Source organism: Sminthopsis crassicaudata, chromosome 3, assembly GCF_048593235.1.
Source record: "Sminthopsis crassicaudata isolate SCR6 chromosome 3, ASM4859323v1, whole genome shotgun sequence".
Classification (NCBI taxonomy): domain Eukaryota; kingdom Metazoa; phylum Chordata; class Mammalia; order Dasyuromorphia; family Dasyuridae; genus Sminthopsis; species Sminthopsis crassicaudata.
Window position 1 is genome coordinate 13,310,183 of NC_133619.1, and position 24,441 is coordinate 13,334,623.

General features: G+C 41.7%; 1 protein-coding gene across 1 annotated transcript in view; it reads left to right on the forward strand.

The window, feature by feature from the left end:
* The first annotated feature begins 2,925 nt into the window (after window positions 1-2,925).
* MME (membrane metalloendopeptidase) overlaps window positions 2,926-24,441 on the forward strand; it is a 113,391-nt gene continuing 91,875 nt past the window's right edge. The window contains exons 1-3 of the mRNA XM_074298045.1: window positions 2,926-3,229; window positions 9,950-10,116; window positions 11,187-11,222. Of these exons, the coding sequence (XP_074154146.1) occupies window positions 9,960-10,116; window positions 11,187-11,222 (193 nt within the window). The 5' untranslated portion in view covers window positions 2,926-3,229; window positions 9,950-9,959. The remainder of the gene's footprint in view (window positions 3,230-9,949; window positions 10,117-11,186; window positions 11,223-24,441) is intronic.

Genomic DNA, 24,441 nt, shown 5'->3' on the forward strand with positions numbered 1-24,441 from the left:
TCCCCCCCACTTAGTAGAAACCTCTTTACCAGACCAGCTCCCTCCATTCCAGGAACCCTCCAGCCATGCAACCCCCTGATTGGCTGGTTCCTTACACACCCTGCATTTTAAGAAGATCAAGTTTGTCTTCCAGAGTCCTTCATCTCATTTTCCCCCCCCTTACATTTTCTTTCTCTTTTTTTCCTTTTTTTTCTTCCTTCCTTCCTTTTTCTTTCTTTCTTTCTTTCTTTCTTTCTTTCTTTCTTTCTTTCTTTCTTTCTTTCTTTCTTTCTTTCTTTCTTTCTTTCTTTCTTTCTTTCTTTCTTTCTTTCTTCCTTTCTTCCTTTCTTCCTTTCTTCCTTTCTTCCTTTCTTCCTTTCTTCCTTTCTTCCTTTCTTCCTTTCTTCCTTCCTTCCTTCCTTCCTTTCTTCCTTTCTTCCTTCCTTCCTTCCTTCCTTCCTTCCTTCCTTCCTTCCTTCCTTCCTTCCTTCCTTCCTTCCTTCCTTCCTTCCTTCCTTCCTTCCTTCCTTCCTTCCTTCCTTCCTTCCTTCCTTCCTTCCTTCCTTCCTTCCTTCTTTCTTTCTTTTTTTTCCTGAGGCAATTGGGTTTAAGTGACTTGCCCAGGGTCACACAGCTAGGAAGTGTTAAGTGTCTGAGGATAGATTTGAACTCAGGTCCTCCTGACTTCAGGGCTGGTGCTCTATCCATCCACTGCATCACCTAGCTGCCCCTCCCCCTTACATTTTCAATTTCTTTCTCTAAATTCTTTGCATACCTGGAGATAAGCTCCTAGTGGGCAGGAATTGTAGTTCTTCCTACTTGTATTTGTAATTTTTTGTAATTCCAGCATTTAGGACAAGTACTTAATGATGTTTATTGACTTGATAGAAAACTCCCTATCTCTTCTCAGTCTTTCCCCCAAAAGGCTGTAGAAACCTCTCTCTTAAAATGGAATAAGTTAGGAGCCTTTGCTTGTTCTTGTTAGACTCTTCTTGACTCCCTAAGAGATCTCTTGGCCTAAATACAGGAATGGTTTGGCCATTTCCTAATCCAGTTCATTTTTTTTTTTTTAGATAAGGAAACTGAGGTAAACAGAGTTAAGTGACTTGTCCACAACCACACAGGTAATAATATATGTCCGATATGAAACCGTCTTCCTGCTTCAAAGCTTTGGTCTTACTATATCTTTCAAGCACAATATTTTAATACCAGAAACTGATCTTGAGATTTAGAAGAGAATCAATTGTCTTTCAGCTTAAATCCCCGCCAGATTTTCCTTACCGTGTAAGGGAAAGAACTCTACTTTGCTTATTTATAAAACCTAGAGATAGGCCTTGGAGGAACTCTAAGCAGAGGAGTCTTATCTACCCCCCCACAGCACCTTTGCAAAGGAAGAGAGCAGAGTTCTTAGCTCTGAAATAACAGATCCTTGAGATGCTGAAGAGGGGTGAACAAGCAAGCTCTATGGTTTCTACCTCTCTGCCTCAGTTTCCTCATTTATAAAAATGAGGAGATGATTCAGGAAGTATTGATTGAGCACCTACTTTGTGTTAGACCGTGTTAAATGCTTGACGTGTAAGGAAAAGCAGAGAATCGATGCCCCCCAAGAGCTCCCAGTCCAAGGAGGGAGACCACGTGTTTAACGGAGATGGAAATGAAAATCAGGAAGGGGACCAAGTTGTGTAAAAAGCTAATATCTCGGGGATAGATGGGAAATGGTCAACCGAGTGCTTGTCCAGAGCTGCTTGGGAAGGCGACCTGACCCCTTCTGTTTGTGGATTACATTTCACAATTCAAAGAAAAGCTCAATTTCTGGTGTTAAAAATTAGTGAGAATAAAAAAGGTGATTTATTTTTATTTTTATTTTTATTTGCCCATCCAAGTTCAAAGGCAGCCTGAAATCTAATCCTCTGGCCCCTTGGGAAGGTCTCTAGGGTAGCCTTCTACCTTCCGGGTCCAAGTAGAACCAGTGAAAGTGACTTACAAGTAAAACCTATTTAAATACGCGAATGAACGAGTTTGGAGGCTAAAGGAAACGTGGGCAGTGGCAAATCCTCAGAGATAGTTAAGTGTGGGAGCCAGCTTGAACAGAGCGAACCCACCTGAGCATAAGGGGCAAAGGGGGTTCCTTGATTTTCCTCTGGCCAGAGAAGCAATGTCTCGCTTTAACGTACAATTCCCAGGTGCGGGAGCCGCGTGCGGTTAGGGGCTGGGGGGGGGGGGGGGGGAGGGCTGCAAGTTTGATGCAGGAGGTGCTGCTCACGAACTCTGGGCCCTTCCCAGAGCTGCCCCCCCTCCCCCCGCATCTTGTCTTCGGCCCCGGATGGGACGGTTTGGGCGGGAGGCGACCCAAAGTTATTGGGGGCTCCCCACCGCTACCCCCAAACAGAGGGCAGGACCTTGACACCCTCCTCCAGGGCAGTCCGCTCGGGTGGAAGTATGAACCCGGGTTCGAGGCGAGCCCTCAATTTACCGTACCAAAAATGTTTGCCCAAGCCCTCGGAGAGGTGATGGCCAGCCATGCTCTCCCCGCCCCCGCCGCCGGGTCCCAGGTGCCCACTCCAGGGATGTTGCCCAGGGTCAACGGGAGGAGGGGGGGGGCGTGTTAAGGTTAAGCGTGCTCGCTTCTCCCGCGCCACAGCTGCTTTCCTTCAGTCCCCAGCAGCCGCGTAGGCTGGGCGCGAGGGGCGGGAGGGGACGGTACGAAGGGGGAGGGGAGCGGAGGAGGGCAAGAGCGGGGAGAAGGGAAAAGGTGCCGGGAGGGATGCGGAGCTCGGCGGAGCCGCGGCCCGAGCTGGAGCGCAACTCGCGTGGCAGGAGCTGCTCCGGGAGCGCGGACGCTCCGTGGGGGTGGGGGGGGTTTGGACAACAGCTGGGCTCCCAGCGCCGGCTGGGGCCTTAGCCCGAGCCCTGGAGGAGGAAGGGGAGGAAGAGGAGGAGGGCTCTAGTGTCCTTCCTAGGAGGAAAGCCGCAAATCATCTCCTCCTCCTCCTCCTCCTCCCACCCCTTTTTCCCCTCCCCCTCCTCGCCGTTTCTCTCTTCTACCCTCCCCAGTCGTCCTCCTCCTCCTACTTCTACCCCCGCCGCCGCCGCCTCCGGTGCTCGACCGCGCTCGGCGCTCCCCTGGCTGCCCGCTGCCGCCCGCGCGCGCACGGCTCGGGGCTCCCGGGGCAGCCCTCGGTGTCGGCGATCTCATTGGCTGGGCATGTGTCTATTGACATCATCCACTAACTTCTCCCAGATTCGACTGGTGAGTCCCGGGAGAGGGAGCCGGCCCCGGGGACTGGGGGGGGGGGGGCGGGGGGCGCCGGGGGAGACGCTGGCAGGAGCCAGTCTGTGGGGACTGGCGGCGAGCGGACGGCTGCCGGAGCGGGTGTCGGCCGGCGGAGCCCGAGAGCCAGGCCACCTGGGACCGCGGAGCGGGCGAGGGGGCGCTGGAGCAACCTGGGGAAAGGGAGGCAGAGGCTGGGACCTGGAGCCCAGACGTGGGTGGGACGAGGCGGGCGGGCAGCACGCGGGACCTCCAATAAGGACCCGAGAGAGGGGGGCGTTGGGCGTTCCTGCCCCAGCCCCGGGGCTCCGTGACCCCTTTCTGCAACTTCTCGCCGGAGGGCAGTGACCACCGCGCCCCAGTGCCGGGGCCCATTCGGAGCTGGAGCACGCCTTTGCCAATCGCCGCCTTGGAAACCTCGGTTCCGTGCTGAGCGCGGTGTCCGAGCCCCGGTCCCCTGCGGTGCCTCAGGAAATGCCCTCGTCGCCTCTCCTCCCGCCGCCCCCCTCGCCGCCTGCCGCGGTGAGCTCCGGTCCGATTGCACCCCGTCTCCAGATGCGGGCGCAGCGCGCCCGGCTCGTTCCTCCCACGGCTAGCTAAAAGTTTGCCAAGCCCTCCCGCCATTCGCAGCCCGCATGGACGGGTACCGGGACGGGAGCCGCGCGCCCCCGACCCCGTGGGCACCGTCGCGCCGGTGTAGAGCTAAAGCGGCCGATCCCCTTCCACAGCAGAAAGTAGCCGCTGGTCTGCAGCGGAAGCGCCGCGGAGCCGCCTCCCGGCTCCGAGAGTCCGACTCGCCCGGCCCGGTTCCGCGGGCGCGATCTCCCCGCGCGGCTAAAGTTTCGGCACCCGGGCCGTTCCTTGGGCTCGGACGCGGAAGGCGGGCGAGGCGGCTGAAACTTTGACTCCAGGATCTCTTCCCTCCCGCTCCCGGGCTGGAAACCGCAGCCTGGAAGGGGAAATGCCCGTGGGGAGCTTCTCGCGGGCGGAGGCCGGGCCTGAAGAATGGAACCTCTCTCGACCTCCCCCTGTGCCTCCATTTCCACACCTGTTAAAGCGGTAGAAGAATACCCAGTGTAATTACATGGCATAACCGCAGGGGCTGGAGGATAAGTTAATGGGAGTCGAGTGCTTTGAAGATGGAAATTGCTAAGTACGTGTGTCCTCCACGCACCCGGTTCCCTTCTGCTCCTCAATTTGTCCATCTGATAAATAGGATTATACTCGGTGATCTGGAGGATTGCCTTTTGCAATCCCTTTGAAGTAGTCAAGGTCTGGGCAAAAATAATCGGAATCGTCCCTTGATCTTAATTAGTCATTTCCATGAGCGGTCCCGAGCCTTAACTAATAGTCATTAAGTGGAAGCTCTGGCTGGGAATAATCCTTCTATTATGGTGCCCCCTTCTCTCCACCCCCCCCCCCTCCCCAGCTCTTCACTTTCAAGACCGATTGGGGCGGCGAGTCTTGGAGGGATGAGCTTGGCTTCTGGAACGCTCGCTACCGCTCCGAGGGTCTGCATGACCTTGAGCAAACCTCCACCTTCCCACCGACTCTTAAAACGGAGGGGCTTGAGCCGGGCTCTTGGAAGGAGCTTAAGCGCCCTCAAAAGTACTAAAAGCTGTCGTTCTAAAAAAGAGCCTTGGATTTGCAAACCGTAGCACTTCCAAAGGAAAAAAGGGGGGTCAGTGTTACAGGTGTATTTTTTCCTTAGCCTGCTGTATGAGGAGGGAGAATCACCGCTCCTTTTAACTGTATCTGTTGCATTATTCCATTCCTTCCTCCATCCCTTTCCTTTTTGTCTCTAAAAAAAGAATCTGTACTTCACCTGGGCTAAGGATTAAGACTCCGACCTCCCTCCACAAAACTTCTCTGTGTCTCTCTGTATGTCTGTGTGTGTGTGTGCACGTGAGCGCACGGCTCTGTCTCTGTTTCTCTCTGTGTCTCTGTGTGTCTCTCTCTGTTTCCGTGTGTGCCTCTCTGTATGTCTCTGTGTGTGCCTCTCTCTGTGTCTCTATGTCTCTTTCTGTGTGTCTCTTTCTCTGTGTGTCTCTTTCTCTGTGTCTCTTTCTGTGTGTGCCTCTCTCTGTGTCTCTGTGTGTGTCTCTGTGTGTCTCTGTGTGTGCCTCTCTCTGTGTCTCTGTGTGTCTCTGTCTCTGTGTGTGTCTCTGTGTGTCTCTATGTGTGCCTCTGTGTGTCTCTATGTGTGCCTCTCTGTGTCTCTGTGTGTGTCTCTCTGTGTCTCTGTGTGTGCCTCTCTGTGTCTCTGTGTGTGCCTCTCTGTGTCTCTGCGTGTGTCTCTGTGTGTCTCTGTGTGTGCCTCTCTGTGTGTGTCTCTGTGTGTCTGTGTCTCTGTGTGTGCCTCTCTGTGTCTGTGTCTCTGCGTGTGTCTCTGTGTGTGCCTCTCTGTGTCTCTGTGTCTCTGTGTGTGTCTCTGTGTGTCTGTGTCTCTGTGTGTGCCTCTCTGTCTGTGTCTCTGTGTGTGTCTCTGTGTGTCTCTATGTGTGCCTCTCTGTGTCTCTGTGTGTGTCTCTCTGTGTCTCTGTGTGTGCCTCTCTGTGTCTCTGCGTGTGTCTCTGTGTGTCTCTGTGTGTGCCTCTCTGTGTGTGTCTCTGTGTGTCTGTGTCTCTGTGTGTGCCTCTCTGTGTCTGTGTGTGCCTCTCTGTGTCTCTTTGTCTCTCTCTGTGTCTCCAAATTACTTAAAGTAATTTAGCTACCTGGCAATTTGGATGCTAGAATTCCGAATATTTTCCTTCTGGTAATTTCTGAAGTTCCTCACTCAAGATTTGCTTAGAGTAATTCCATTAGAAAAGTACAAGAAAAAGACAATTTGCAAAGGAATATCAGCTATGTTATTAACACTTAGAATTTCCCTTCCCTAAAGAAAATGGGTCCTAAGAACACTGGGTAGAGAAGAAGGCAGCTGCTGCCACTAGGTCACTGTTTAAGAATGCCCACGTCTGCCTCCCAGCGTGGCTGTGTACACTGGGAGCTGGATGCTCCAGCCTCCACTCAGGAAGAAGCCAGAGGGAAGGTAGCAGGCAGCATGGTGCTAGGAGACTTGGCCCTCTAAACTTGCTAGCTCTTTTGCAACTACTGTCTAAGCAAACAAATACTTATTTGGTATAAACGTTTGGCTGTCTTGGTAAGGACTAAATAAATTCAGCTTTAAGTATTTTAACTGGGTAATTGTTATTTCAGTGAAGAAGAAAAAAAAAGACAGGGAAGAAATGAAGAACATTTTCTTCTGTATTTTCTGAATGTGGAGAAATAAAGTTCTGGATCTGAGGCAGAACTGCAGTTGCTCTCCCAGCTCTGCCATGATTGTGAGACCTTGGGCAGAGCTAATTTTCTAATCCTTTGATAAATTATTGTGGCAGAAATACCTGAGGGGAGAAATACTTAAGGAAAGTACCCATTTTGGGGAAATGTGGAGTATCCTTCAAAACTTCCTTAGGACTTAGCTCTCTGGGATACTCTTCATTATCTGAAATCTAAGTCAGATTTATGCCTCTGTGTCCACAACCAAATGGCTCATCTAGCTAATTAGTTCAGAATGCAGCCTTGCCCACTGTAAATGAAAATAATTCAAACTGTCTGTTTTGGTCTAAGCTTCTGTAGTTAGACAATGACCAGGCTACTAAGTGAAATAAAGAGAAATTGGAAAATAAAGCTTGAATCTAAATTATTCTTGGGTTTGTATGGTTGTAATTAAAATGTAAAGGGACTTTCACTGAGTGTTTTTCCAGGCTGCTTTTGTCAGTTTCTCAGCCCACTAAGTCAAGATTAAATCCGCAGGATTTAGATAAGCATAATGCTCCTCCAGTAATAGGAAATGGTGTGTGTGTGTGTATGTATATTCTTTTCCAAGTGAATAATTGATAGCACTTTGGAACATCTAAGGTACAGTTTTATGTCTTCTAAGAATATAGATTTTTATATGATATGTAGCCCTATATTCATATTCAATATTGCATTTCTTTTTTCTTTTTCTTTTTTTTTCTTTTTTTTTTTTTTCTTTTTTTTTTTTTTTTGCTGAGGCAATTGGGGTTAAGTGACTTGCCCAGGATCACACAGACAGGATGTATTAAGTGTCTGAGACCAGATTTGAACTCAGGTCCTCCTGATTCCAGGGCTGATACTCTATCCAGTATACCAAACTAGCTGCCCCTAATATTGCATTTCTAAAAGTATAAAAATACATGTAGAATCAAAGGGCTCCTCCCTTTATTTAAAGATGGTTTGATGGTGGAATGTGCCTCTGCTCTAGATAGCAATAAAGCCTCTGACTTAGTGACTGGCCTAAGAAAGACCACTAAGGGGGCAGCTACATGGCACAGTGGATAGAGCACCAGCCTTGAATTCAGGAGGATCCGAGTTCAAACAGATCAGATCTCAGACACTTAACACTTCCTATCTGTGTGACCCTGGGCAAGTCACTTAACCCCAATTCCCTCGGAAAAAAAAAAAGACTACTAGGGAAATGGCTTTCCCTTTCTCTGCATCCCTAGAGGCATAGGCATAGAGCCTGGCATTTAATAAATGCTTATTGACTGACTTGAGTTCATTCAGTTTTATTTTTTTATAGACAATAGAGGTACATATTTGTATTTATTTAATTGTGGTTCTTTGGACCGTGTGGCGACCACGTTAGGATCCTGGGTACCTTAGAATCAGCCAGAGTCAGGATAAGCAAAAGTCTTTATTTCTGATCTTTAGCAGAAGTGAAGAGTAGGATCTCTGGACCTCCCAGAAGAGTCTTACTGCACCTCCTAGTCCCTCCCACAATTCTCTGTATACACCAAACAATTGGGCTAGCACAGGATAGTGGGAAGGATCATTTTCCAAGCATATTCTTATAGAGTATTGTCCAATCAGTAATTATCCTCAAGTGCTCCATTGTCTTACTTCAGTGCCTTAACTCTAGAATTTCAGCCCCTTACAGGACCCGCCCTGTGATTTCATTGGTAAACTTTCCTTTGGAAATTTCATGCATTGGTTTTCAAAGTGTGGATGGGGACACTTGGAGCTATCTGCACCCTTATGGGGATCCTGGGAAGTCAAAACAACTGTCAATATAATAACAAATTGCTTTCATTCCTAATATGTTAAATATTGGTCGATATTATCCATATAAACAAAAGCTCTTGGGGGAAGAGGATATCTTGGATAATTTTTCAAAGTATGATAGGGTTCCAAGACCAAGAAGTTTGGGAATCCCGGATATGATAGAACTCCTAGTGAAAAGATAATTGGCATCTTTTCTCAAACCAGAGTTAGACAGAGTTACCTAACATAGTCAGATTTTAAGTAATTTGACTCAGGTCACAGTTCTCAGGAGTCACATTTGAATCCAGACCTTCCTGACCTTGAGGATGCCATACTACTTCTCATTAATTTTATGGAAAGGGATTAGACCTGGTGCAGGGAATTCCCAGAGGAAGAAACTCCCAATGCTGGTTAGCACTTCTGTAATTAAGTACTAGGCAATTATTTGGGCACAGTCAGAGTTTAAGTATGTAGATATCAAAGTAGATTTGAACCTGGGTTTTTCGGCTTGCTTCCTCTAACCATAATTCTATAATTTCAATACCTATTATATTTAATAGGAATCATAATTAAATACACATTCAAATATATATATATGTATATGTATACATATATATGTGTGTGTATATATACATATACATATATATATATATATACATTCACAAGGAATGGTCTATAGAAACCTGTATATGAGGACTTATAAGACAACTAGATAGTAAGGCGGCTAGGTGGATAGAGTACTGAGTTTGGAATTAGCAAGACTGTTCTGGAGTTCAAATCCAGCCTCAGACACTTATTAGCTGTGGGCAAGGTACTTCACTGTGGATGCCTCTGTTCCTCAGCTGGAGAAGGAAATGACACCATTCTAGTATCTTCACCCAAAAAGCTCTCCAATGGGTTACAAAGAGTCAGATGCTAAATAAATCAACAATGGAAATGAGTACTATAAGATACACATGAATAAACATGAACACAAATATTCACACACAGATCCTGTCCAAGTTGAAGCTGTCGACTTTTGGCCCATTGAGTGAATAAGTGACAGTTTTCACATGTATTCTCTAGGCAGGGCAGAGGTTCAGAGCTGCTGACTGAGGCTGTCAGAATTGCTGAGCTACAGAGAAGCTATTTTTAAAAATCGAGAAATCAGAAACTTCTGTAAAGGTGTTTTGTGCATGTGCCTAGGGGTGTGACTGTCCAGTGGTAGAAGAGGCTTTGTTTTGGGAACTCTGGTCATTTTAGTCATTTATTACTCATTGATTTCCGGGATTATGAAGAGAACCATGAGATAGATATAAAAGTAACCTTTGACATCAGTTCAGAGATCAGGAGGAGGGTTTAAAAGCGATCCTTCATTACCGTTCGGAAATTATTTGCTTGTAAACTTCTGAGGAGCAGAACCCCTGAGTGAGTATTTGTTGAAATCTAAGCTTCTTTCTTGGACTCTCTTTGGCCTTTCCATGGCCTCTCCAAATCCCATAAAACCTTGTGAGAGAAAGATCTGACCTCTGAGCTTCTAGCATGTTCATTTTGGGGCAGGGATTTTGAGTGGCTCTTTGAACAAATCGCTTACTAATCCACTTTCATCATTCAGTGTGTATAAATGTCACCTAATAACTACTGAGAAGTGTGCCATTTTCTCTGTTTTTTCAGATCTTAGGTTATGGGCAGATCAGAAAGCCAGATGGATATAACTGAAATCAACAGCCCCAAGCCGAAGGCAAAGCGATGGTCCGCTCTGGAGCTGAGTCTTTCCGTCCTCGTGCTCCTGCTCACTATCATAGCGGTCACTATGATAGTTCTTTATGCCACATATGATGGTAAGTCTCTAGGCAGACCCCCTGGCTCTAAAGTGGAGAACTAAATCATTGTCACGTGCTATAATAGTTAACTCTAGGACGAATTGTGAGTGTATACACTAAGAGCTAATTACATGAACACATTTATATGAAAATAGGCATCTGTATAGAGAGATTTCCCTATTTATTCATATCGCCATCTATTTTTGTTTATCTACATCTGTATTTCTATATCTAGCTATCTGCATGACCTTACATAGGTCACATACCTTCTTGGGATCAAATTTCCTGAAAAAGACTAAATTACATCTAAGTTCTTTTTCAACTCTAAACAGTCTCTTGGGAAGAAAGTCAAAAGTTTTTGAATGCACTCGGCATGAAACATGCAATACAAAATGTGTCATGTACTATATCCAGAGATCACCCAGGGTCCTAAAATAAGGTGTTCGAAGTTTGAGCTGAGCTTTTAATTACTTTAGCCTACTTAGTTCATGTGCTTTTTTTATCACAAGACTCATGCAGCGATAGAATATTGGAGTTGGAAGGGGCCTCCCATCCCTTGTATGGAAAATGAGGGAAAGAAAAGGGAAATGAGTTTTCCCCCAAAATACAAAATGTGTCAGTAGCTGATCCAAGTGTAAATAATTTTATCTGAATCAGGCATATAGGATTTCCTGCCAGAACTGAGTTAGAGCTCACTGTTCTTGGCTCATTGACATTCGCAAGGACTTCCTTGGAATTTAAGAGTAGTGATTCGGGACTGAGGAGTTAAGGATTAGTTTCTTAATGGGAAAAGTGATTAGCAGGCCCAAAACAGCTGATTATTCCAGCTTAATAAATGCAGGAGCTTAGCAGCTATGATTCTCTCCCCCTAATACAAATCTCACTGTAAACACATACATTTGTCTTTATCTTCAAAATGTAATGTATATGATGTGCCTTGATATATCATACTTAGGCTGCTATTGTTTACTGTTAATGAACCATCCATTAAAATGACAAATCTTAAAAAGAACAAAAAATAGGGCAAAAGCTGCTGGTAAATACACGTTGTACACTTTTATCTCTATGTCCCCCTTTTTTTTTTCCAGATGGAATTTGCAAGTCAGCAGATTGCATAAAATCAGGTAAGAGGATGAATTTGAAATAAAATGAATGATTGTTTCTCTATGTCTTCCACCTACCCCCCTTCCCCATTGTATTATCTAAATGTTATTATCTTTACCTTTGCATCATCAGCTTTATTTATAATCCTCCGGCTTATTGATCTATCTCTTAGGGTCATAGTCAAGGAAAGTCAAATACATCGAAATTGATTAAATACCTTGGTTTAGTTCGTCTTAAGAAAAGTCTACGCTTTTTGAAACAAGAGTTCACCTTAGTTAAAAATTAACTCTGAATCCAATTACATTCCAACTTGGGGGAAAAGGATTTTGTCTGCTGAAGCATTTGAAGCGGAGTTCCATTGGTTTCTGTGCACGTGACAGGTCCAAAGCCCAAATGCTGGCTAAGGTCCTAGTGGGGAAGAGCCCTTGGCAAAATTACTCAATTGGGATTCTGCTTATACTTCTTTTAAGGCTATTGGCCAATGGGTATAACAGTTCTTCCTTAATGGTACGCTCAAGACATTGATAAAAGCTCTCTATAGTTCTCAAGTACTCTCTTGTTTTAGATTTGGCCATGTTGTATGGGATATGACTACAGCTCCAATAGATGGAAAACTGTAGCTGCCCAAAGGATTGAGAAATCTGCTAATTGGTTTTTGCACATTTTAAATGACATTGCCCATTGGTTTTTAAGCATTTTACGGGTGTAAGAGAGCCAGGTTAATGGAAGTCAATGAAACATTAATAAAGAACAGAGTGAATGATCATCATTTGTCATGGCTTGGATGCATCCATTTTTGACTATCCATGGTCAGGCCTATGTGTTGTGTGGGTAAGGAGAGAGAGAGAGGCAGCTTGTTCTTAGATATTCAAGTAGAGTGGGCAACGCTGTCCCTTCAGTTCCTTCTGAAAAAAAAGGGCCCAGTAGTTAGTAGTATTCTAAAAAGCTGTTTCCTAACCAGACCATGGAGACAATTCACTAGGTTGGCCAGAGCTGAACCTTTGCATGTTCTCGTTGCTGTGCCCAAGCATATGGGTGCCAACTTTACTCGATGAAGGAAGACAGGACTGGCATGGATGGGCACATGTGATTTGAGATGGGATGTATACTTTATTTTTATTTTTTTTACTTATTTACTTATTTATTTATTTATTTAATTTATGATTTATTATCTTAGGATTTGCTTTGGACAGAGTGAGGAAAATACAAGAAGTATAAGGGTATATATGGTCCCTGAACTCATGTTTAGAGTTGTAGAAACAGACTTAACACACTAGGAAATTTCCTGGCATAGTCACTTTGACATTGGTCTTGGAGGCAGGAGGGGCTGAAATTAAGTCATGTCCCAGATGTTGACTACTCTTGTTACCTTATCACTTTTTCTTTTAGTGAGGGTTAAGTGGCCTGCCCAAGATCATACAGCTTGTGTTAAGTGTCTGAGGCCAGATTTGAATGGAGATTCTCCTGACTCCAGGGCTGGTAGTCTGTCCAGCTTATCACTTCTTGGATAGAATATAAACCCCTTGAAGGCAAGAATTGTTACTGTTTTTCATCCTTTGCCATGTTTCTAGTAGTATGATACTGGTATATAGTAGGTGCTTAATAGTATCAATTGATGAATTAAAATCAAGACCAAAGGGTCAGGAAAGCTTCATGGAGAAGATGCAGCTTGAAATACATCTTTGAGCAAAAAGTCATTAGAGTTTGGAGACATGGATGGGAGAGAGGCACATTCCAAGAAATGGAAATTTCTTCATCAAGGCAGAGACGGGTGTTGCGTGAGTAGTGCTGAATGGGGGTTGTGGACAGTGTCCCTAGTACAGAAGAGGAAGATGTAGATAAGTCACTGAAGGTGTTTTAGGAGATCAATAGCATGTTGAAAGTTCATGGCATCTAGGAGGTGCTAAGGGAAGGCGAGTGAAGGGAGAGATCAGGAGTCCCTGGAGCACCCTAATAAACTGGGTGTGTGCGATAAGGGCCTGGATAAGGAAGGGGGTGGGAAAGGCAAGGGAGGTGAAGGAGCAGATATGAAAGGCATTTCAAAAGATTTACTGAGTTACTGGATGTGAAAGAAAAGGAAAAGGATAGATGCTCCATAATTTCAAGGTTTGTGGCCTGCTCGAGGCCAGGGCAGGATATTTGAAGATAATCAGAATTGGAGCTCTGCATTGGGTTTCCTCCTTAGGGACTGGCCTTCAAGCCGCAGCTAAAAGGATTACTAACTTGTCAGGGCTTTGTCTAGAGGCCAGAGGTCCTTAGCCATTTTTGTGTCACCGGCTATTTTTGTTGAAATGCACTAAATAAAACATAAAATTACAAAGGAAGCAATTATGTTGAAATCTAGTAAGTTCCCCGTGGACATCAGGTTAGGCACTTCTTGGTCAGGTGTGGCTTGAATGGGATGACCTTGTATCTCTTAGACTTGAGATCCTGTGAATTCTGAATTTATTTACAGCCACATTGAGTTTGGATCCAGAGAGAGATAGGCACCTGGAAGTTGGTAATAGCAGATTAGAGCTCAACAAAGTGGTCAGCACTAGAGATTTTTAATTTCAATTCTTTTTTTTCCCCTGAGGCAATTGGGGTTAAGTGACTTGCCCAAAGTCACACAGCTAGGAAGTATTGTCTGAGAGCAGACTTGAACTCAGGCCCTCCTGACTTCAGGACTGGTGCTCTATCCACTGAGCCACCTAGCTGTCCCAGCACTATTAGATTTTTAAGACATCGACATGGAAGAAATATTTGAAGCCATAAAAATGATGACTCTCTTCTAAACATAGAGAAATGAAAGGAGAGCTTGGAGGAATCTCGCCAAAATTGGGGGGAACCAGAGAAGGAAAGAAGAAAAATTAGCTGTAAAGAGAGTAGAAGATATGTATAATGGGTCCCAAAGGACAAGGAAGGAGAGGATGTTTCCACGAGGTAGTGTATGATGGTGCAAGAAAACTGAGGACTGAGGAAAGACCACTGGATGTGGGGAATATTGTCTTAAACTAGAGGTAGAGCTATTTCCCCCAGGTGAGGAAACTGAGGCAAATAGGGTGAAGTGATTTACTAGGGTCACACAGCTGGGAAATATCAGAGGTCAAATTTGTACTCTGGAAGAGGAGTCCTCCTGAGTATAGAGATGGCACTCTGTCCACTTCAGTGCCACACAGCTACCCTAGAGGCTTTACAGTACAATGGAAATGGCATCAGGTTTGGATTCAGAAGACAATCAGACAAGCTATTTAACCTCCCTGGACATCAGGCTCCTGATCTGGAAAATGAGGCTGTTGGACTCCATGGGCTTGGAGGACCCAGCCAGCTTAGTCTTGACATGGTCTCTCGAGAATGGCCATGGAGTTGGACCATGGATAGTAATGTAGAACGAACTTGACATTTGTAGTCATAGTCATACTTTTGAAGAGTAGCCTTGGGCATATCTCACCTAAACAATCTACTATTCCAGCTTCCTGGACTCTTCCCCCAAAAACGTGCTCCTGGCAGACACAACTTCTTGTTGACCCTACATTTCTCCATTTTGGGGCCTCCAAAGAATAATAATTTTAAAAAAGCCTAAACTCTTGTATCATTAATGGCTCTTAGGGAGCTTGATGGACAGCAACTTAGGTCTAGACTGTGATATAGCTAAGTATGAGTGGTGGAAGGCTCTAGGGTTTGGCTGATTTATCTTTGCAGGGGGCCATTGCTTTCATTTTGAGAATCAGTGTTGGGAAGAGATTTTTTTGCAGCTTTTGAGAAATTCAATTAGGGCCAATTCAAGTTCTGCTTAAGCCCTAAATTCAGAAGAGTTTGCCTAAATTGCAAGAAGTTTGCTTGAATCCAATAGGCATCCGCCATTCCCCTTGGGATATTTTCATTTTTAAAAATCACCAGCAAAAGTGCCAGCTCATTAAGACATCTTTTTCCTAAATTGTGTATCCCATCCTATCTTCCTCTTAATCCTATTACTTTCTTCCTAGGCTAGAAGGCACCCTGAAATGGAAGATTCTCTAGAATGGGGCCTTGACAGAGAAAATGTCTAAAAATATAGCCTCTCTTTTTCCCCAAATATACCTGCTAAAAATCCATCTATTTCCTCCCCATGTCCCTAATGTATCATCAGTGTGCCAGTTGAGAATATTAGAAAACCTTCACATTAAATGTTACTGGCCTTCCTGGGAAAATTGAGTAGATAAGGATATATCAAAGCTCCTCTTCAGTCCAGAAAAAAAATCTAATTTTCTACCACAGAAAAGAGAACTATTTTTGAAGGCTGCTAAATATTATTACCTGCTGTGTAAATTAGGAGAACTCAAGGGAAATCCTGGAAAGAAGAAGCCATTAGAAGAAGAAGAAAACGGCCAGGAATGCGTTAGAACCCCTTACGAGACCCAGGAGAGTTAAAACTCATATAAAGAAATCTTTGAAGAGTGAAAAAGTAGGCAGTGACACCCAGGGTGCCAAACTCATAAGTGAAAATGGCTTACAAATGATACTGGCTCTTAGCGTGGAAGGGTATGGTGAGACAGGAATGCTTGCCTCTTGAGTCTCATAAAATCAGAGAATAGAGGAAAAAGCCCTGTGAAGAGAAAAGAAAATATTGCTTAAGGTGGAAGCCATGGGGCCCAGTAGTGGAGTCAGTAGGGCCTGCTGAGAATTAACATTTCACCCTTGATTTTTAATTACTGCTATAATATTAGGCCTCAGTTTCCTTTTCTGTAAAATGCGAGAGTTGGGCCATGTGGCTTCTAAAGGTCTCATCCAGCCTCAGTTCTATGATTTACAGGCTATTCATATAAAGAATTCTGGATTTGGAGTAAGGTGATTTGATGTTGTCACAGTTTCTTGCCTGAGTGATTTTGAGCAAGCCCTCTGGGCTTGTTTCCTCATTTGTCAAGTGAGGAGCAAGTTCACCACTATGATCTTATGGTCTTATACACACTTCTGAAATGTACAGCTATTTTGGACCTGTGAATATATTCATCAAGGGAACGTCCACTAAGAAAAATCCATCAGTAGATTGGCAACCAATAGTCCTCAAGAGCTTTCTGGAGCTCTAAGTGATGGCATAACCTGCCTAGGTTCTCTCAGCCCAAAAGTGAAGGGCCCAATGAACTCTTGCTGAGTATGCTGCATATGAGTTCCTCTAGATGGTTGTTGAGATTTCTTCCACATCTCAAATGGAGAATGCTCCCATTCATGCTAGGGCATCATAGCCAAAGCTCTCATGGACCTGGAGTCAGGAAGACCTGAATTCATATTCTGCTGGAAGGCACTTTAACTCTCTCTCATCCTCAGTTTACTTCAGCTTTAAAATGGGGACAAAAATATTACCTCCTTCCCAGGATTCTCTTTTTTTTGCTGAGGCAATTGGGGTTAAGTGACTTGCCCAGGGTCACACCAAGTATCTGAGGTTGGATTTGAATTCAGCTTCTGACTTCAGGGCTGGTATTCTATCCACTATACCAACTAGCTGCCCCTCTTCCCAGGATTCTTGAGATGATCAAACAAGATAATAAAATGCTTTATGAAAGTTCAGCATAAATTCTAGTTGTCAATATATGATATCTTAGAGATATCTAGCTTTTGTATACTTGGTATATAATGTCTGACACATAGTAGCTTCTTTTTGATTCATCTTAGCTATTCATGCTAAATCCTGAAACTTGTGTCGGTTGTGTGAAACCATCAGACTTACCAAATTGAGCCAATCAGTCATTTAATCCTTTGGGAGGGATATCTAAGTTCTTTGGGCCAATCTGATTTTTTTTAAAGGAGACCTTTGAACATTTCTAAAAGAAAAAAATGATTCTTGAGATGTTAGGTCTAGATATGAAGTATTTCATGGAGCTTCAAAAGGCTGAGTCCCACAAACTAAATGAGAAGGAAGAATTCTCAATAAGTTTGAAGGTTTGTTATCCTGTGATTAAAGTCTTTAGGGGATACACTCAGCAGACTTCAGAATCATGGAGATGCAAGTTAGTTAATTGCAACCTTGCATGTGATCCTTGGTTTTGGAGGGCAAGCAAGTGGCAGTATCCCAGGATTGAGAACCATTTACCCAAGCTTGTTTTCTCAGAAGAGGAATAAGATGGATATCAGTCAGGGAACTTGTGCAACATTGGTTTGTTATCATTGCTTTGTTAATATCACTTTATGTTGGTTTTAAGGATTAAAATCAATAAACAAAAGGAAGTGATTGTAAACATTTTAATCCCTATGGGTTTCAGTGTTCTGTTGTGAGGAACCGGTTTCAAAGGTAACCTCTCCCATCTAAATCCCATGGTTGATCTATGGAAACAATAGAGTTCCACTAAGTATCATCAGTGAGCTAAAGGCTGATTTAGCAACAAATATTATCTAATTGGCCATTATAACATTGGGGAAAGATGGTGATATCTATTTGTGGACTGTTTATATTATACTGTGAAATGTTACTGTGCATAAAGGAGAAAGGATTTGTTTTCCCATTAACCCGAATCAATCAGTCAATGAGCATTTATTTAATGTCTTCTGGGTGACAGACACCATGTCATAAACAAAGATAAATAAAATCATCTCTTCTCAAGGCAGCTAATTGGTTCAGTGAATAGAGAGCATGCAATTTGAAGCTGAGAAAAGACCCAAATTCAAGTCCAGGCTCAGATACTTACTAGTTGGGTAACTGGGCCAGTCACTTACCAGCTGCCTTTCTTTCCTCAAATATAAAGTGGGGATAATAGAACCTACCTGCCAGAGTTTGGGGGAGCAAATGAGATATTTGTTGAGCATCTGACTGTAGTAGGAGTTGGTGAACATTTGTTCCCTTCTCCCTCCCCCTTCTCAAGGGTAGAATAGTCAACAAACATTAAGTGCTTTCCAAGTACCACAAACTGTTTTAATGTTTGTGAAATACTTTGAGAAGCTTAAAGTACCATGTGTTAGCTAGCATTACTATTTTTCAATTGGAAGAGATAATACTTATCAACTAAGCATTTATAAGTAAATTCATCATAAATGACAGCATTTAAAATGACAATATTTTAACAGTTTGGGGGAATAGACCAGATGTCACATAGAGGGTTATGCTTGTTTTTTTTTTTTTTTTTTTTTTTTTTTTTTTAATAACAGCTTTTTATTTTCAAAATATATGCAAAGATAGTTTTCAACATTCACCCTTACAAAAATCTTGTTCCAAAGTTTTCCCCTAGACAGCAAGTAATCCAATATATTCTATATATATATATTTTCCACATTTATCAGGCTGCACAAGAAAAATCAGATCAAAAAGGGGAAAAAAAATGAAAAAGAAAATGAAATGAAAGCAAACAACAAAAAGTAAAATTACTATGTTGTGATCCCCATTTAGTCCCAACAATGCTCTTTCTTGATGCAGATATTGAACTAAGTTTTGCAGAAAGTAAAGGATTCTATGAAGCAAAAAAGGAGTCCCACCAGTGTTAAGGAAACAAGATAAAGAAATTATTCAGAATGAAGGGCCAAATAAAAAAAAAAAGCCAAAAAACTATAAGATTCTGACATCACTGTTCTGATGTTTACAAGTACTTTTCAAGAATGTTTTTAAATAATTGCAGGTAATAGAAGTTTGATTTAGAGGCTGTTGAATCTTTCATCCAATTCTCAGACAGAACTAAAAATAAGTGATCTCTGGGTCAAACTGTCCACAAGCAACTATTTCACACCTTGCTAAAGCACATTGACCCAAAATTATTTTATATTGCTGCTGCAGTAATAACTCTACTGACTTAGGCTTTCATGATCCTGACCAATTGCAGGTCATTGCAGGTCATTTTCAAGGTACTAAAAAATTTCCCTGTAGCTTTTTTGCCCCTTTCACAATTGGAAAAATGATTTGTCTCATTCTGAGCACAAGAGCGTGTGCTATCTGATGGCATGAATAGTTTCTCAGGAACTGGACAGGAATTAAGTCCAATCAACTGGAAATTTAACTTTGCTCAGGTTTTAAGGTTCAGAGTAGATAATTTCTCTGATTTTCCCACTCCAATAGTGATGGGTCACGTGGTGATTATCAGATGTACCCAGTCCTAATTCAGACTCCTGAACCAGTGCCAAATTCCCATGTTTCCCAACAGGCAATAACTGTGTGCCCCTGGGAGGAGCGGGGTTATTAAGTCAAAAGCATTGTTTCAAAGAGATATAAGATTTATCATGTGGGCCTAGCATATGCCCAGATGAGTAAAGATCTATTTATATGGTTTGACTTTTGCATCGCTACGTGAATGAATTATTACAGAGAAGCCATAACATAACTAGAACATAATAATGACATTTTCTAAAATTTATATAGTACTTTCTTTTGCAATAGCTTTCCTATTCATTAGCTTATTACCATATATAGTACTTCATTTTTTTTCTCCCATTGTACCCTATTTGAATCATGTAGTGTTATATACATTGTATAAGGGAAGAAATAAAGGCACTGGGAAATAGTGGACAGTCAGAAAGACAGGCATTTAAATTCAACTCTCTGATTCCAGATGCTGCCACTGACCCTTCCTAATTTCAGGAAATCACTTAATGTCCATGTCTGTAAGGCAATTTCGTAAGATTTATTATTGACTAAATACAGTGGGGAAAAGTGTACTGTATTCAAAAGAATTGCTGTTGGAAATCTTTCTGTAAGTTTGATAAAATGGGACTTAAGTTTTTTCTAATATCTCTTCTAGTTTTAAATATTATTTGTATATGACCTACAAGAAAAGAAGGAACACAAGTTGTAACTCTACCCCTACTTGGAGGGTTCTCCTTTGAGGAAAGAATAGTAAAATAAAGAAACAAATAAATGAATGAATGAATAAAAATACATACTATATATATATATATAACAAATGTATATATATATATATATATAAAACATATATTAATATATAAATATATTATTATATATGTAATATATATATTAATATATAAAATTATATATAATTTATATTATATGTATATAATGTAGTAATCTTTCTGGCTGAAGATGTTGATCTAAGTCTTGAAGAAAGTAAAGGATTCTATGAGGTACTGTCAGAGCAAAAGAACAAAGAGCTGGAGTGTAGAGACAGGAAAACAGCAATCTTATCTTTGAGAAAAAAGACACTGAGCTATCAGGTACTAGATAAGTATCTGACAGCATGCTGAATTTTAGCATCTGGAAGTCCTAAGTTCAGTTGAGACACCCTAACCTCCCCCCATTTTTCCTCAAACTTGTCTCTTTTTTTTTTTTTTTTTTTTTGAGACTTGCCCAGATTACTGGCCATCTAGGGGTTCATCATATTGTTTCTGAACTCAGTGCAGATATCTACTTAACCTTTGCTCTTTTGCAGCTCAGAATACTCCTAATTCAAGCAATCCACCAGCCTCAGTTTTCCCAAGTAGATGGTATTAAAGAGTATACTATCCTATTTACCTTTCAGTTCTTCCTGATCAGATGTACTCTTGATAATCCAATGGTAGCCAAAAGTAATACTTAGGTCCCTAAGACTACTTTCTGCCCAATCTTTCTTTACCATTGGCAGCAAATTCTGCATGTTGAGAAATTCAGTACTTAATTTGCCCATTGTTAGTAAGTCAGCATAATCACTTTTTTCTAATCAGTGATTTTGAATAGTATTTTATTTTTCTAAGTATGTAAAGATAGTTTCATTCATTTTTGTAGAAACTTTTTGTTCCAAAATTTTTTCCTTCCCTTCCTTCCCCCATCCTAAGACAGAAAGCAATTTGATTTGGAAATATGTTTAAAAGAATTGCATATATTTATATTTCTCATATTGTGCAAGAAAAATCAGCACAAGGGAAAAAAAAAAACAAGAAAAAAAACAAGCAAACCAACAACAACAGAAGAAAAAAACAATATGAAAACACTAAGCTTCAATCCACATTCAGTCTCTGTAGTTCTCTCTCTGGATACAGATGACACTTTCCATTATATCTATTGGAATGGCTGCATTGTTGAATCAAGTCCATCACAGTTGATCATCACTTAATCTTATTACTCTGTACAATGTTCTCTTGGATCTGAAATGATTTTTCTAATCAGTTATTGCCCAACTTGCTGACAAGCAAACACATGATTGGAGGGGTCCAACTTCCCTTTCTATAAGAGAAAGTCCTCTCTAGCAAACACCGGAGACTTCATCTTGAGTTAACAGTTGGCAGGCTCTTGACAGGTATCATAAAAAAATAAGTCATAAAATCAGAGCTCTGCTTGGTAACTCCACACTTAGCCCTAAATGGATATTTTTTCCTCCAAGCCATAAGTCAGGCAGCACTTGGAGAATTCCTAGAGGCTCAGCTGCCAGGTTTGAACACCCCTGACCATAGAGAGTTCTGTGATGATAGAAGAGAGCCTATGGTTAGACAGGGAAGCAGTTCTATAGAGATGCTCTGGTACAGTACAGTCAGAGGCTTACCCGGGTCACTTTAGGTTAAACCTGGAGTTTCTCTGCCAATCTCCTAATCTGTAAAATGAAGGCACTAGTCTAATTACATTGTGACATAGAGTCACAGATGCACTTATTTATTTATCATTCATTTATTTATTTATTCATTCATTCATTCATTTATTTATTTATTTATCTCTATCTATCTATCTATCTATCTATCTATCTATCTATCTTTATTTATTTATTTTTCTGAGGCTGGGGTTAAGTGACTTGCCCAGGGTCACACAACTAGGAAGTGTTAAGTATCTGAGACCAGATTTGAACTTGGGTCCTCCTGACTTCAGGACTGGTGCTGTATCCACTGCACCACCTAGCTGCCCCCAGAGTCACAGATGTAGAGGTGAAAAGGAGCCCAAGGAAGACAGACAACACTTCATCTGGCCCTTCCTTTTTATAGGTGAAGAAATGAAGATTCAAGGAGGAAAGTGGTTTTCCAAGGCTACCCCGGGAGTGTGGGGAAGGATTAGAATACAAATCTTTTTAACTTCAAAGACTTTTAGCTCTTTATTTAGGATTCTATAAAGTGCAAGGAGGATACTTTTTTTTTTTTTTCCAGTAATGCCTAAATCTATATTGAGCAAGAAAAAGAATAACTCGAGTATGTAGAATTATGATACCAGCAGCTGAGCATCCTTTTAATAAGTTGAGTCTGGTACTGTGAGAAATTGAAGGAACTAGTCTCCTAGTTAAACAGGTATGACTAGTACTTAAAGAGTGATTAATTTTATGTATGAATCATAATATTTAGTAGTATATAATAGTAATATTAGTAAGTATATAACATATACTTAGTAGCATATCTAATACTAAAAGTAGTGTATGTAATACATTGCAGTAGCATACATAATGTACTAAGAATATGTGCAATTACTAGTAGTATATGTAATGTACTAACAGTAGGACATGTGATGTACTAAGAGTAGTATATGTAATGTACTAAGAGTAGTATATGTAATGTACTAACAGTAGGACATGTGATGTACTAAGAGTAGTATATGTAATGTACTAAGAGTAGTATATGTAATGTACTAACATGTGGTGTATTAAGAGTAGTATATGTAATATACTGAATAGTATGCATAATATACTAAGAGTAGTATATGTAATGTACTGAATTGCACATGTAACTTACTAAGAGTAGTATATGTGATATACTAACAGTAGGACATGTGATGTACTAAGAGTAGTATAAAATGTACTAAATAATATGTATAATATACTAAGTAGTATATGTATGTACTAAGAGTAGCATGTGTAATGTGCTAAGAGTGGCACATGCAATGTACTAAGAATAGTATGTGCAATTACTAAGAGTAGGATATGTAATGTACTAATATGTTAGTAGTATATGCAATAGCAATATGAGTACTAATAATACTATTAGTAGCCTAAATAATAACTCATTTACCTGGCATCTTAAAGTTTATGCTAGCTGACCCTTAGGGAGTATCTGAAGATTTTTGCAGAGTACTTAACATAGATCTTCCCATTTGAGGTACTAGAGGACCTAGTTGTTCTGTCTTCCCATTTTACAGATGAGAAAAGTCAAGTTAGCAAGTATTTATTACACCGTATTTCAGGTACTGTACTGGAGATGCAAAGAAAGGCAAAAGTTCATTCCTTGCCCTCATAAGGCTTACATTCTGATGGAGGAGAAAACAAACAACTAGAGCTGTACAAGGTGTATATAGAATAAATGAGAGGTTAATATGAGTAGGGAAGGCTTTAGAATATAGCAGTTTAGAGGAGTCGAGAGCCTTCCCTGTTGTAGAGAGACTTATTTGTTAAAGCTCAGGTTTTATCTCAATGCAGACTTGCCATTCTCCTATACCATCCACTTGGTATAAGCCTTAGATTTAAATCAGTTATGAAGACATTATCATTTCCCTCTGACTATCCAAATAATTAACACAAACATTATCGTTATCTTGAGTTAATTCTCAGTTCCTTTGTCCTCTTTATGTGATCGACCAATAAGAGGTAGGTTTTATACTATTGGACACTGGTGATCATCTAGTAGACAACTGATATACTTAATTCATGCAAAGAACACACAAGGCAGGTGACATGTCCATATCTATACAATCTTAGCTTGATAGGGGAATACTTTTCCAGGTGAGGTCTACAGACTTCTGAGGTCCCTTTAAGGGAAATCTGAAGACCTTTTTTCTAAGTGTCCACAAGATCAAAACGATAATACTAAGATGTTTTAAGTGTCTAACATGAAAATGCATTACTAGGTCTGAACCATGTAAATAAAAGCTATTTGGAGGAGTCCTCAATTCTTTTTAAAGGAGAGACCAAGATGTTTAAGAGCCTGTGTTCTAGGGGACAGCATTAGAAGCAGGGAGAGGGGGACCCAGAAGGAGTTCATGCAAAAGCTATTGTTTTAATTTGGGTGTTGATGAAAACCAGAATGTTGGAGGATGAAGATTCCAGGCAAGAGAGAAAGGAGATGGGAAGGGGTGTTAGTAGATCAGTATGACATGATTGTAAAGTGTTTGGATGGGTGGAATCCTTGGGAAGGCCAGAAGGGGACAGATTGAGAAGGGCTTTGAATGCCAAATAGAGCAGCCATCATATGCCAGATGAACCTGTTTCAATCCATTTTCTTTCTTTCTAATTTTCTCTATCTGCAAAACTGGAATCAGAAGTTTTTCATCTTAGGGGGAATGACAAGAATTAATGACAGTCTATTTCATACTTCATATGCCTCAGAGAAATGCTCTATAAATAATACATACTATTATGGCATGAAAATTACCAATGCATTATTAGAAATCTTTAATGAAGAACAAAGTAC